The sequence below is a fragment of the Salvelinus alpinus genome, chromosome 10, assembly GCF_045679555.1.
Source record: "Salvelinus alpinus chromosome 10, SLU_Salpinus.1, whole genome shotgun sequence".
Lineage (NCBI taxonomy): Eukaryota > Metazoa > Chordata > Actinopteri > Salmoniformes > Salmonidae > Salvelinus > Salvelinus alpinus.
Window position 1 is genome coordinate 19,470,415 of NC_092095.1, and position 15,694 is coordinate 19,486,108.

A 15,694-nucleotide genomic window follows, 5' to 3' on the forward strand; every position below is an offset into this window, starting at 1 on the left:
CTTTTTTCCCTTTCTCTCCCCTCACAGTGAAAAAAAAGAGCTTTAAAATGTCCCTCCGAAGTTGTATCCAGATATGTAGCACTATACCAATGTTGCAACAGTATTGTGTTTTCACACGTGGATGAATCAATAGGCCTACTAAAACTGTAGAAGAAAATGCCTCTTCCAGATATTATATTAATATTTGTTATATACTGTATAATATTGTTCGCTGATGTGGCATCACTCAACAATAATTGAATTCTCACAGCAATCGTGTGTTTAAAGGCCCGCTGTAATAGAGTGTAGTAGCCTAGATAGTATCCTCAATAGAGGGCAAGCATGTACCCTAGATAGTATCCTCTATAGAGGGCAAGCAGGGAGGTAGATGTCACGTAGGGAGAGGAGAATGCCTGCAGCCTCCATCCACGGCGTCAAGAGAACAGAGGGAGAAGAATGGGAGAAATAGAGCGTGTTTTCGAGCATGCAGTAGCTTCTGTATTCAGAGAAAGTGTGTGAACACACAAGCTATAGCGACATATCATATGCAAAAATCAAATCAAGTGAAATGTTTTTTTAGTAACACCTTGCATGTGCATGTGTGATTCGCTATGTGTTCGTGTCGTTTTCTTGAGCCATTAGCGTTAGTGAGTTTAGACCGGCTAGAATGACATCATCTTTCCATGGGGCCAAGTGTGGGGATCCATACTGGGTTGTGTTTCCATTGGATATTTTGCCCCTGAGTCGATCTCGGCAGGAAGTGAAGGGAATACAAACCAGTAGCACCGAACACAGGGGTGGCACTTAAATTAATTATTAATTGAATATTAAATAGCTCGTGTATAGACCTAATGCATTTTTTTACACTCATTCTCAAATTTGTTCAACCAAAATATGCAGGCCTGTACGAGAAGCTACCATCCATAAAGTGACTGATATTAACGTCACTTCGTTTTTCATATCAAGACATGGGCTGATGACTCGTTTGGAGAACTAGTCGCCTATAGACTGCCCTCACATTTTACTTGCCTCGGGGTCTACAATATTTGACATTTTTTCAAAAACCCAGTGTTTTATAAAGCAGAATTGTTGCTATATTTGATGGTACTGTAAGAGCTGCATTACACCTTATCTATTTTGACCTAATTAGGATAGCTGCCGTTGGCCTCACTCTCCGCATGAGAACTACACGCGCCAGAATATCCATGACATTTATGCTTGTAAAAGGGTGCAACGCATGGTGTATTCACAGCAAATGAAGGCCTATGCAGCATTATAATGTTCTACAAATATAAGAAGAATGCTATCCATGTAAATAAATGCTCCTGGGTGAATACGGCTCCCATTGATGTCAAAGTGTCTACCTTAGAAAACCTTCAAGTATAGGTTAAGTACATTGCGATAAACTGGGTTGAGATGTGTTAAATGCGTTCAGATGAACTGGGTCGAGATGTGTTAAATGCGTTCAGATAAACTGGGTTGAGATGTGTTAAATGTGTTCAGATAAACTGGGTTGAGATGTGTTAAATGCGTTCAGATAAACTGGGTTGAGATGTGTTAAATGCGTTCAGATGAACTGGGTCGAGATGTGTTAAATGCGTTCAGATGAACTGGGTCGAGATGTGTTAAATGCGTTCAGATAAACTGGGTTGAGATGTGTTAAATGTGTTCAGATGAACTGGGTTGAGATGTGTTAAATGCGTTCAGATAAACTGGGTTGAGATGTGTTAAATGCGTTCAGATGAACTGGGTTGAGATGTGTTAAATGCGTTCAGATAAACTGGGTTGAGATGTGTTAAATGCGTTCAGATGAACTGGGTCGAGATGTGCTTTAACGTCTCCAATCGTTCGGAGTTGTAAATAAGCATTTTTACCTATTTAAGGTCGTGAAATAAATTGACATTTATATCTGGCCCATGCATCACGTGCGGTCTGAGGGCTCACCGTCTCATTGGAACAGATTCAGGGAGATTGAGCTGCGGTTTAGAGGCAGAATGCGTGGAACTATAACGTACTAATGGAGCTCTCAGGACAAACGGTATTAAACATGACAGATTGCACCCAGCACACGGAGACGTCGATTCAATGGTGTACTTTTATTACGCACATACCTAATCTAGGTTCAGATTATCGTTGATGACACAAATCTAGTCCGCTATGATTTGGTGCACTGCTATATTTAACATCTTGAAAGAAATAAACACGACAAACAAAATGCATATATAGGCTAACATGACAAAATCCTTTCATGTTATATTGACATTTGATATTTCCAACAGTGTGTGGGGGGGTGGGGGGGGAGAAAGAGGGGGGGGATTTAACTCATTGTAAAGCACAGAACGACCTGCCCTCTTTTGAAAAAAAGGGGAAAAGGGAGCCATGCTTTGCAGAGCATCGCTCACACTGGTAGAATCCGCTACTCGCCAGCCGGAGTCCCCTGATTGTCCATCACTACACCGAGATAACCGGGAATAGGCCTACAAGCCGTTTGCTAACAACAAAACGAATCACATCAAACAATGATGTGAAAGAAAAAAAAGCGAATGGATACACGACAATACCATGGGCTCGACCATCTGGCCTGCGAGAGAGGGTGAGTATGAAGCATCCATGTTTCGACTGGGTCGGTATTTGATATCATATATGAGAAGAAAAGAAATGTGCTTTGTTAAAGTGTCGTCCATGTGTAGCATAAAAACTGACCATGCACACTCACTAGCCTATACGGTGTAGGGGTGTTGGCATGATTCGCTCAAAGCATAGGAACTCAAAGATAACGGACTTGCCTCCGATGTTGCACTTGCCATTGTTATGGCGGGCGTTAATAAAATGCTCTAGTAATTATGGATATGAATAAGGTTGACAAAGAGCCAGTATAATCACTATACACGTTACTGCACAAGTGGGCTCATATATATGGACTAGAGTTAGTCTACATAATCGATAAAAACGATGGAATGACTGCATGCTCATTATGCACTTGTTTGTTCGTCGCGCGGCGCTTTGAGACAATGGGTCCGCGCACGGATCTACTAGGTTGAGTTCTCAATGGTAATCGGATAGCGGGAAGGTAAACTATCAAGCGGGTTTGTTACACATTCCAAATATCGGTTCATAAAGGACTGTATCATTTAGATTTTTCATATGGGAGGGGGGATTTCCCCCCCCCCCCCCCATTCTAAAATGGCGTTTCCCTTTGTTTCTCCATCCCAAATATTGAATGAGTAATGCAGTGCAATAATCATAGCCTTCTGAATCCAAACTGCGTTCAAGCCTATACTTATATACATTAGTGAATATAATCTGTGTCAAGGCAGAAATAGCTCCCAAAGCCTATTGGAACGCTTAGCAGCACTGTTGAGGCAGTAGCCTAGTTGCTGTAGTAGACAGGCTAGTCCTAATAGGAGTACTGGATGTAAGTGTGGCAGTAGCCTAGTTGCTGTAGTAGACAGGCTAGTCCTAATAGGAGTAGTGGAGGTAAGTGTGGCAGTAGCCTAGTTGCTGTAGTAGACAGGCTAGTCCTAATAGGAGTAGTGGAGGTAAGTGAGGCAGTAGCCTAGTTGCTGTAGTAGACAGGCTAGTCCTAATAGGAGTAGTGGAGGTAAGTGAGGCAGTAGCCTAGTTGCTGTAGTAGACAGGCTAGTCCTAATAGGAGTAGTGGAGGTAAGTGAGGCAGTAGCCTAGTTGCTGTAGTAGACAGGCTAGTCCTAATAGGAGTAGTGGAGGTAAGTGTGGTAGTAGCCTTAACTCAATAATTGATCAATTCCATTTCAGTATACTTTGCACTGGTTTCATGAGGCAACTTGATGGATATAATGACTGAATTCAACACAACCTGAGATTACATCCAATAGCCTATTGGCATGCAGTTTCAAACGCGTTTATCATGCGCTATAAACACTATGGCGTTTTATATTCTATATATGCACATGGATACTATGCACAATTCATTTAATTAATGCACATTCTCTTGCTTAAAAGACAAAGTGTAAAATAGTTTGCATAATGAATGCAAAGACATGAACAGACACATCCGTTTCATACTCTCGCTTTGAACTGGTTTCAAAACCACGGACAGCGAATAGGGTCCAGCATTGGACCTAAACAAATTGTTAAACGAAATTGTTCTAATGGCTCACACATATTAAACAATTCGACACAATTGAAAAAAGAAAATCGCTCGCGAGTGTGTGTCCATTATTAGAACCGTGTAACATTACGTAACTGATTATATAGGCAGTCAACTTCCAACCTTTAGGCTAAACCAATAGCCTTACTCACCTGGGGATATTATCAAACTAGCGTACTCACACAGATCGCTGTGCATTGACATGACAAAACAGGATTTAAAATCCTCTTTCTATTCGTTCTATGTCCATCACTATACACTTTAACAAGGTGCGTCGAGTAATTGCAATAGCTAAAATACAGGGAGATTAGGTTTAAACTGAGATTGAAGTGATTTTTCCTTAGTTTCAAGGGCACAGGAAGATGATTGGCTATAGAGAGAGAACATCTGTTTGCCCAGTGACGTCACCGTCCCCCATGCAATCCTCTTGTGCAGAAGGCAGATGCCTTATTTGTTTGGCTAGAGTGCCATTAATCCTGAAGTCAGCCGGCGAGGGGAAAAGACCGGGCTGAGGGAGATCAGTCTCATTTAGTGGTATCGAAAACGGGACATGTACAGCTCAGCTCGTCCTCGGTCCCAGATGGATTTGTGAGGAGAGGAGCCTGCCTATATACCTTTGCCTTCGGCGGTTCCACGGTGCGTTGATGGAATGCAGGAAGAGGGGAGTTTTGAGGCTTTCGAATTGCCCCATTCGCGCTTTGCGGAATCTCTTTATTTTTACTTGACCTGCGAGTAGACTGGTGCTATGCTTTCTCTTGTAAACTGCCGTCCAATTTTTCCAAGCAGAAAGCGACCTTTATGGATCTCTATTCAATTCTTTTTTTAATGTAAGAGGAACACTTTCCCCCTGTTTGTAGGCTTTTCTCTCTTTCCCGTACAGGATTGCAGGATTGAATTTCTAAGGTTTGTGACGCATTTGGTGTTTTCTTCTCTTTTTTGGTAGGTGTTTGATGGAGGAATACGAAGTGGTTGAAGTCTACTCCTGACGCTTTTTTTGCCAAAACAGACATCCTTTGAAAAAGATCAAATGGCCCGTCCCCCTTTTTGCCTCCGGAGACGGATTCGGACTAACCATCAGTTTGAATCTAGCCCCCAAAAACAGTGCTAGTGACGACTTTAACCCATTACGCACGGGTGTCACCAAGCTCAATGGCCGCCGTCCTTCAATGTTTAATAGTTTTTTTTCTATCAAATTACATTCAATTGTCATGGTGGTGTAATGTATATAGCCTACATTTATCAGTAGCTATGAGATGATGTTTGATAGTCTACAACAGTAACCTTCCATTCCAGAATGCCACTCCAACTTCAAAGAACACTGACATCGCCACATAACTATTCGCAATGAAGGTCTGAAGGAACGGGTGGTTAGTCTATATTGAACAAGGAATATTATGGAAAATGAAAATGGAAAAGAAGGATTGTTATGGGTGGCTTTGGCCAAATGTAGCACACGCACACACACACACACTGAGTGTTCTGAGGTTCTGGTTCTCCGTGTTCACAGCGGACCTTGATTTAATGTCTTACAATTAAGGCACGCGGTGAATGCCAAGAGCGGAGCCTGCTGTCATCTACGCGAGCGCACACAGCTTTCACTAAAACGACACACTAAAGCGATAACGGAAAAGGTTTGTGTCTGCAATTGTTGTCTGCAAATTCCCCTGTAGTCTATGTTGTATCGTTTTCTTTTTTTCAGAGTAAATAAAGCACACAATACTACCAGCTCATGTCTTCAAGTTCTGATAACTGATGTCATTTCAAATGCATGTAGCGTACACTGTCGATATTCAACATTATATATTGCAGCTAAAACATATGCAGCTTAAACATGTTAAAATATGTCGGAGGATGATGTAAATGTGCCCTGTGGTCGAGTGTAAATTAAGGACATTTGGTTGAGGTAGAGGCCTTGCTTACACACGATCCGCTCTCAATGCGCTGTCCACCACCACGGGTGCTGAAACCATTCCGCCGCAGAAAGCAGCCCATTTTGTTTTAGTAGGCCTGCGCTATACGCGAACGCGGCAAAATAATATTATTATACGCGAAATATACAGTAAGCTATTATATTGAATAGGCCTACACGAAAGCAGGGCACAACCGGATTTATCTAAACAAAGGCACACAACCTACATGCAGACCCACGCATACATATACACGCACATCAGGACTCACATAAATATGCACACAAACACACACGCACATACACAGTTACAGCCACACAGTTCTACATTTCTCTTAAAAATAGTAGTCTTCTTGTCTCCTTGTGAGGTTTACGTGTAATGACATTTGCAAGCAGTGACAACATAGCCTAATGTAACGATCAACCCCAATCTGTAGCCTCCTATACATGGGATACGTAGGCTAATCCTTAGGCCTGCATATTTAACCGTCCAGTCAACCCATAGCCTATTTCTGATTTTAACTAGGATAATTTGAGTCAGAATCTGAACATATAATCCAGATTTAACTATAGACTTCATCTCGAAAAATTGGAAGAGATATGGAAATTGTATTTGTCAAAAGCATTTATTCATATTCAATCAAATAGGCCTATGTTGAATCGTTTCTTCGCGGTTTGCAGATTTACAATAATACCCATAGGTTTGCTATGCCACCTAGTGGCCGTTGCATACATGGGCAGACTTGAATACGTTGTACCCCACTGTAGGCCCCTACACAACACAGAGTGAGGGTCAACATGGCATGTCAAATCATTATATCAAGTTGACAAGGTTTTAGGGTAATCGCTAGCATACAATATAGTATACAATTCACCAGAACGTTCTGTGGGAATATGTATTTGATAGGTCAATAGGTATACAGTGTCGACATTTGAAACAGTATTAAGTTAGCTGTATCTTTCTCTGACAATCACATAGCACCACAGGAAGAAGAGAAGGCATTCCCAGGTGATGTAATACCTGTTTCACTACCCTTGGGTACCAGTGATTTGCTTGTTTTCCTATTTGACCAATGTTGAATTAGGTCATGATTCCTCTCCCTCCTTTGGTCAGCAGTACGAAATAACAGGATTTTGGCTGAGAGACAGAGAGAGAGAGATTGAAAATTAAAAAAGGTATTCTGCATAGTCTGTTAGAGACCCAGTAATATAAAGTCCTCTTGGGTTATCTCTAGTGACTCTGGTGTTTGGCCAATGAAAACAATGGCATACCTCCTGAGTTCTGTTAGGTTATTCTACTGCTGCAGTAAATCATGGGCCTCTATGAATGACCTCAGACTCAAAAAGAGAGTCTGTTATCTCAGTGTTGAGTCAGTCAGGGCAGGACATGGCACAGTGAACTGACCTGACCTGAATACTAGCTACTCTAAGAGCAGAAGCAAACACAGTAATTGATCTGAAATGACCACTCTGGCATTGGGAAATTGCTACTCAACACAAAAATAAATCTCTTCATGTGATTGTGTTGCCTTGCAACAAAACAGTTGTTCTACATTGTAGCTGCCTATTAAACCAGACGTTGACTGCTCTCTGATGATAGGAGCCACCATAAAACAGCACTTAGACATCATTAATGCCCTAAGTGACATTCCTGGGGATAAGGCCGGTGGCTGTAATTCAGCTATAGGCACTTTAAAGTCATAGAGACGTCTACTCAATGGTTCACTTCACTCTGGCCTTGCAAGTTGCCTATGTTTTGACCAGGGCCCAGGCACACAGAGGCAGCTGGAGAGAGAACAGAGATACGGGTGAGCATATAATGACTGTCTTGTCTTTGGAATGGGGCAGATTGTTACGTGTCAGTCTCTCTCTGTGCTGCACATGATTGTTGTTTAATAAACCTTTGAAATGTAAGTTGTTTACCATATCCTTGTATTCATAATTTCCACACCTTGGGGAAATGTATGATTCCTGACAAGACATCAAATATTATTGAATGACCATTTATTACATAAGTATAAACACATGTCAAATGATATTCATGGTCGAACAACAGCAGTTATTTTTCAACGCAGAAAATTGAGGAAGTTAAATACATTTAAATTCCTGGATTTCAATCTCCTCTAAATTGCCTGGAATTCTTTCGAATTTATATCATGCATATCCATGTCTATTGTTGATAAGATTTGCAATGATTTCTTCACACAAAAAAATCCTGATAAAAACATACCGTAGCTCTTATCATAGTGGTTGTTGTATGCCACCGTGTGGTAGAAATGACTTACTACATTAAGACTCGACTGTGAGACGGGGGAAAATATTGACAATGGGGATTCACTCAGCACATTATAGCTCAGAGACAGATCAAAGGAAAAACTGTAAATGTGTGAGATGACAGTTAATAGTCGATGTAGAGTGACCAATTGGAGGATGGAGACACAACAAACACACAGTCTCAAGACAGACATTTTGATCCATCATGTGTAGCTTAAATAGGAGCCCTGTAGCCCTCTATTGAAGTATGAAGATTTCTGACACACTTTGATTTGGGGGTGAATTATCCCTTTATGATGTGCAATTAGACTCAAGATATTTCTCCCATCTTTAAGCTGTAAAGAGTACTGCACTGAACAATAATATCAACGCAATGTGTAACATGTAAAGTGTTAGTCCAATGTTTTGTGAGCTGAAATAAAAGATCCCAGAAATGTTCAATACACACTAAAAGCTTATTTCTGAGATTTTGTGCACAAATGTGTTTACATGCCTGTTAGTGAGCGTTTCTTATTTGCCAAAATAATCCGTCTCTCTGACAGGTATAGCATATCAAGAATCTGATTAAACAGCCTGATCATTACACAGGTGCACCTTGTGCTGGAGACAATAAAAGGCCACTCTAAAATGTGCAGTTTTGTCACACAACACAAGGCCCCATATGTCTCAAGTTTTAAAGGAGTGTGAAATTGGCATACTGACTGCAGGAATGTCCACCAGAGCTGTTGCCAGATCATTTAATGTTGATTTGTCTAACTTAAGTAGCCTCCAAAGTCATTTTAGAGAATTTGGCAGTACGTCCAACCAGCCTCACAGCCGCAGACCACATGTATGGCGTCATATGAGCAAGCAGTCTGCTGATGCCAATGTTGTGAACAGAGTTCCCCATGGTGGAGGGGGGGTTATGGTATGGGCAGGCATAAGCTACGGACAATGAACACAATAGCATTTTATCGATGGCAATTTGAATGCACAGAGATCCTAAGGCCCATTGTCGTGCCATTCATCCACCTCCATCACCTCATGTTTCAGCATGATAATGCACAGCCCCATGTAGCAAGGATCTGTACACAACTCCTGGAAGATGAAAATGTCCCAGTTCTTCAGTGGCCTGCATACTCACCAGACATGTCACCCATTGAGCATGTTTGGGATGCTCTGGATCGAGGTGTATGACAAAGTGTTCCAGTTCCCGTCAATATCCATCAACTTCACACAGGCCTTGAAGAGGAGTGGGAGAACATTCCACAGGCCACAATAAACAGCCTGATCAACTCTAAGCGAAGGAGGCATGAGGCATCATACCTTTTTTTGTAAGGTATCTGTGACCAACAGATGCATATCTGTATTCCCAGTCATGTGAAATCAATAAATTAGGGCCTAATGAATGTATTTCAATTGACTGATTTCCTTATATGTAACTTAACTGTAACTCAGTAAAATCGTTGAAATTGTTTAGTGTTGCATTTATATTTTTGTTCAGTGTACTACTCAGTCAAGAGTTCTGGAGGAAATGCACCTGTCCTGTAATCACAATGAGCTCATCAGGCCCTACTCTAGATGGTCCCCTTCATCCCTACACTCTCTCCATGATCAGCTAAGTGCTGACTGTGTGATGAGAGAAGAGATGAGGCAGGAGGGTGCTGAGCCTGTGAATGCTGTTTTTACATCCAGCCCCATCTTGTCTCATTAGCCCAGACTGATTGGGCATGAAGGTGTTCCCTCGCTGTCTCAGGATAAAGTGAGTGTCTTCGCATCTCGCCAGACCATCATTCTTTAGTATTCCAGCGTCAGTGCAAGCTGAGAAGCCCCTCACAGACACTACAGTATATCATTACAAGAGGCTGTGTAGGAAGCCTAATTGACCTGGTTGAAACCCAGAAACATTGACCTTGAGATTACACCTCAGTACCATGAGGATGCTGCTGACAGATGGGGGAGTGTGTGTGTGTGTGTGTGTGTGAGAGAGAGAGAGCAAGAGAGAGAGAGAGAGAGAGAGAGAGAGAGAGAGAGAGAGAGAGAGAGAGAGAGAGAGAGAGAGAGAGAGAGAGAGAGAGAGAGCAAGAGAGAGAGAGAGAGCAAGAGAGAGAGAGAGAGCAAGAGAGAGCGAGAGCAAGAGAGAGAGAGAGAGAGCAAGAGAGAGAGAGAGCAAGAGAGAGAGCAAGAGAGAGAGAGCAAGAGAGAGAGAGAGAGATAAAGCGAGAGAGCAAGAGAGAGCGAGACAGACAGAGAGACAGAGAGTAAGAGAGATAGAGAGACAGATAAAGAGAGGGAGAGATAAAGAAAGAGAGAGACAGAGAGAGTGAGAGAGATATCGAGAGCGAGAGAGACAGAGAGTAAGAGAGACAGAGAGAGAGGCAGAGAGAGAGGCAGAGAGTAAGAGAGACAGAGAGAGAGACAGAGAGAGAGGCAGAGAGAGAGGTGTTGCTAATTCTGAAAAGTTTGGTTAAGGGGAAATCTTTATTTCGGGGGTAAATAAATGATATGATCCCTCAGGAACACAGTTCTGAATTGTTTTCATAGATGTAGGATCTACTTCATGTCAGTAGATGGCAATGTCAGCCCAAGTAATGTCTAGTCAGCATGACCTTTTTGGATGGTTTTGTTCTCTCTGAAGCCTGAAGTCTGAGGGTTGCAAATAATTGATTATACTCAATCATTCAACGTATGGAGTTATTTACTTATTAAGATGACTTATTATAACTTTATTTATTGTGAGTAATACCTCAGCAAGCAAATCAGTACATTTTTTTGCAGACAATTTAGTCATCATGCCATGATTATCTTATTATAAGATAGCTACGACTGCACATCTATTGTCTGGACAATATAAGCTCCTTATGGGGAGAGGCAAACGTTAAAGAGGCTTGGATCTGGGGGCCATGAACGATTTGGAAAAATTTAAATCCTTTTAATCGAACCAGAAATTGAATAGCCTGGGTACCAGTTAGATGAGTGTATCTTTGCCAGTCCTTGTCGTGTCAAACATTTGGCATGACACAGAATACAAGGAGTGGAATGTTAGCAAAAAATATTATGCAATTCAGGCTAAAAACTGTAGGCTATTGCATGAATTACAATCCTCACGACACAGTTTGAACTGGCTTAAAATAAGTATTACTGTTTTATTAATCAACGGCTTGTACCAAATAGAAGCGTAAACTTTGAGTGGAATCAATATAGTGTAAGTTCTAAATGAAGGCCTTTTGATGAAGACAGCGGAGAAAGCAGGGACGGAGAAATGGTCAAACTTGAGGATAAATATAGTCTAGTGTCTCAGTAGTCAATGAAGAGTTATATTATCCGCCTGACTTATCCATCATTCTGAAACGGAGAGGCGCATTTAGATTGCGCATTGACGGGTGAATGTCGCCACGCATGTCACTTTTAAAAGCAGTGGTTTGGATTTCTAATAGGAGGCAGCTCCTTTCAAACATATGTACTCAAGCGTGTATACAGATGGTAACTGGAATAATAGACCCGAGCGCCCCTTTATAAAGCTGTAAGCAGCTCCTCAGATCACAACGTGTGGGCGCGCAGAGCCACTATACCCAAACGGAGAGGGACAGAGAGATACAGAGGGAGGAGGGAGAGAGCACGCGGGATTGTTTGTTACCGTTTAAATCCCATTAATTCAAACGTTAACCTGATTGGGTACAGAGAGGGAGGAAGAGAGAGTGAGAGAGAACTATGTCCCAATAGGCGAATCCTCTTCATATTAACCCGCCTCGAGATAATGATGTAAAAGACCCCGTTCTTGCGCGTGAAGCTGATCGCCGTAGAGATCTGCTGAAGGTGAATCAGAGCGAGATAAGGAGCGCGAGCGCAGAGAGCAGAGCGAGAGAGCAGAGCAGAGGGAAAGAGAGCCGACGTGTCTCCAGCATCTCAGTTGACAAGTCGAGCAATAATAAGCGATCAAGAACAACTCACTCTCTCTGACAGCGCACAAAGCAAGAAACGTATACAAGAGCCGTCGCCGGGAGAGAGTCTCCAGAAACTGCCACCGACTAAAGCAGCGTCTGGAGGAGAGGAAGTGCTATGGACAGGAGAATGAACTTGAACGGACCAGGAGATATTTTCCACAAAACTCTCAGCGCCGTCTCCAACAAAAAGATGGACTCCTTCAGGTCGGCGGCTGGTGTTGACCTGCCGGGGTCCAGGGACCACCAGTCACCCATCAGCTGTTTCGACCAGACTGACTCGGACCCGATTCAACCCGGTGGACTGGCTGGAGGTCGAGGGGGACCGCTGGGACTGCCTACCGGATCTTTGTGCGTCAAATTCGGAGAGAGCAGCAACAGGACTTCGGCGGCAGAGAGCAGTGGCGGGGAGCAGAGCCCGGACGATGACAGCGACGGCAGATGTGAGATGGTCCTCCTGGCCGACGGGAGAACTGTGGCCGCCGGTAAACCGGAGGGAGGTAAGAAAAACAAAGAGCAGAAAACACTCAGACTAAACATCAATGCGCGGGAGAGACGGAGGATGCATGACCTGAACGACGCGCTGGATGAGTTGCGCTCTGTCATCCCGTATGCGCACAGCCCCTCCGTCCGGAAACTCTCCAAAATCGCCACTTTGCTGCTCGCCAAAAACTACATCCTCATGCAGGCGCAGGCTCTGGAGGAGATGAGGAGGCTGGTGGCCTATCTGAACCAGGGCCAGGCCATCTCAGCGGCGTCCATACCCGCCACCACGGCCCTTGCTGCTCCGGGTCTACCAGGTCTGAGTGCGGGGATAAGTGCGTACGACCAGCCGCCTGTGTACCCCTTCGCCACCGGATTGGCCGGGTCATCCTGCCCCGATAAATGTGTCCTTTTCAACAACGTCACCTCGAGCCTGTTTAAACAATGCACTGACAAGCCTTAGCTGAATCATAACAACGAGCCAGTACCAGAGACTCAGAGAAGCACATGCGAGAGCGAAAAACACTTTTTAAAACAAACGGCGACTTTGGAGAGAAGAGGTTCGAAGTCAGTGTAGACCGAGAAAAGTGAATCCGATGATGAGTACATTTATAACATTTACAAATGCATTGGAAGAAGCGCTTTTTGTTAAGACAACGCTTGATTGTGTATATATAAAGCATCCTTTAAGTGCTGGTATGAATGAAAGTGAAAAACCAAACAGAAATGTATGAGTGTCTCGCAAGTGGTGATGGATTGACAGTTGTTTACCACTGCGCAAATATGGACCCTATGTGAAAAGTTGTGACCTGACAAAAACATGCGACCATTTCACTTGAATAGATGGAACAACTTAAGACATTAGTTAATATAAGAAACCACAACCTTGCTGCTTTACTTACTTTATTTATAACTTAAGAAGGTGTTTTCTTATTGGTGGTTATTTGGTGATCTTTTGAGAATGTGTTGAGCAACTAAGAGTCTGTGGGAAAGCAAAATGAACTAAAATGAATACGAAATTAGTTGTTTTAATCTCTCAATACAGAGTTTATAGTCATTTATATATTTTTGTTGTATCAAACACTTGTGCTACATTGGCAGTTTCCTTGGCACTGTAATATAATTACATTTGAGTCTCTAAAAACCTGTATATTCAGTTCATGTTCTTTTCAATTTGTCATTTTTTATTTATTGATTTGATACATTTTATTTGCGTGGTGGTACTGTATTCTGCATTAGCGACGTGTCTAATTTGCGTCATTTCTTACACACTCATGCAATAAGGCCGAGGTCTTGAGGGATCAGGAGCGCTTTCAGGTCAAGCAGTGGATTATTGTAAATACATTAGTTATTATAAGAATAAAGAGGGCCATTTGTATGTGTTGATGTGTTGGAAAGCTTTATTAAAATATTTTGAACAAAACGAAAACCTTCGTCTGGTCGTCTGATGAAATCACTGAAACTGAAGTAATTTAAGAAAACGAAGCCGGGACTGAAATATATTTTTCAGAGAAAGGCCACTTTGTCTCATTTATCTTCAAAAAATCTGAACGTGGGATAAGGAAATAATTAAAAATATCTGAAGAAATGGGATTGTGCACCTAATTATCAACTATAAATATTCTAACATTATAATTCTCTATTCATGGCCCATAGCCTAAATAACAGTTCAATTTCTTCTTTTCTCAGGTCATGTTTTACTAAAACCATAAAGTGCTTGTTGATCTTCGGAAAGTCGCCACATGCCAAGCATGTTGTAAAAATAATAATGAGTTGATCATTTTATGCTCCATCACAAACGGTAACTTTTCTGGACCTTGAGATGTAAAGTCACACGAAGCCTTGGGAGCAAAGGCCAGACGTGGTGGGCAACGTCGCCCCGCGGCTAGAAGGGTATGTCTGTTTGTATTACACCACAAAGCTCGGCCAGGCTTAATTATTATTATTAAAACAATTTCCATGACGCTGTCTAATAATTTGTTAATTCGACAACAACTGTGTATGAAAACTGTCGACTGTAATACCTACATTCGTTTAATGAAACACATCGTTAAGGCAATTAGACCTCCAGAATGTGATTAAGGAACGTAATTACGACACTGTTCATTGCAGTAATTGGGTGTCTTTAATCACGACGTAGCACAGTGATCAGCGGCACTGCCGTTGGTGTGTTTTGTCCTGTATTGTCCTGCTTCTCTTGTCCATCAGCAGGACTGAGATTAAAAGACAGGGCCAAAGGGCAACCCCGGAAAATTGTATTCAACTGAAGCAATTGTGTATTATGCTAGAAATCACACATTTAATCCAATTCATGTAGGATATACCACAATAGGAAGTGGGCAAAGAGGATATCTAGGAAATTGGATAAATCATCTGATCTACATTTTTTAAGCCTTCAACTTTTCTCTCTGTTGCAAATTATTGCGACAACAACAGGCTATTTGATACTGTGATGTTTCACAGCATCAGTAGATCTATTAAACCTTTTTTTGATTAACTAAAATACATTTGGGAATTAAAACAAAAGCAAATGACAACAAAAAAATGTACACAAATTATAATTATTGACAAAATAATGGTAATTCAAGATAATATATAAGAACAAATTGTTTTATATATTTTTTAATATTTGGTACTATAGCTTTTATTTTATAAAGTATTCTATGAAGTATCAAAATCATGTTTTGTTTATATCCATATTGAATAGCTGAGCCACTTAGTTGGGTCTTCTAAGTAAAAGTGAACTATTTGATGGCAGTAGTTGTGAAAGCAGCGTTTCAGCACCATGGATAGCACCACTCTTCATTTGAGACGTTGTCAGTGGGGCTCGCCGAAGACAACTGCTTTAGAAGCAGATAAACATGGGTATATTGACACAGCTCTGTCAAAGACCCTTTCGTCAGTTAACTATGGGATAAGTCTACTCTCGCTGGCCAATAGACAGAGAACTAAACTATTTATCTGGTAAGCCTATAAGGCTGTCTATAATAATGGAAAACAATT

The 15,694-nt window shown here is 41.9% G+C and overlaps 1 protein-coding gene and 1 long non-coding RNA gene across 2 annotated transcripts; both read left to right on the forward strand.

The window, feature by feature from the left end:
• Positions 1–2,351: 2,351 nt before the first annotated feature.
• Positions 2,352–5,833, forward strand: LOC139531662 (uncharacterized). The gene is made up of 2 exons (XR_011666403.1): positions 2,352–2,572; positions 5,052–5,833. It is a non-coding gene; the product is annotated as an uncharacterized lncRNA (long non-coding RNA).
• A 5,954-nt stretch (positions 5,834–11,787) lies between these two features.
• On the forward strand, positions 11,788–14,071 carry LOC139531663 (class E basic helix-loop-helix protein 22-like). Its single transcript, XM_071328322.1, has one exon. It carries the CDS (start codon positions 12,327–12,329, stop codon positions 13,152–13,154), a length of 828 nt encoding a protein of 275 aa, XP_071184423.1. The 5' UTR covers positions 11,788–12,326; the 3' UTR covers positions 13,155–14,071.
• Positions 14,072–15,694: the final 1,623 nt, after the last annotated feature.

Bases quoted from the DNA above. Each gene is read 5' to 3' on its own strand.
- LOC139531663 (XM_071328322.1), top strand. From the start codon at position 12,327: ATGGACAGGAGAATGAACTTGAACGGACCAGGAGATATTTTCCACAAA.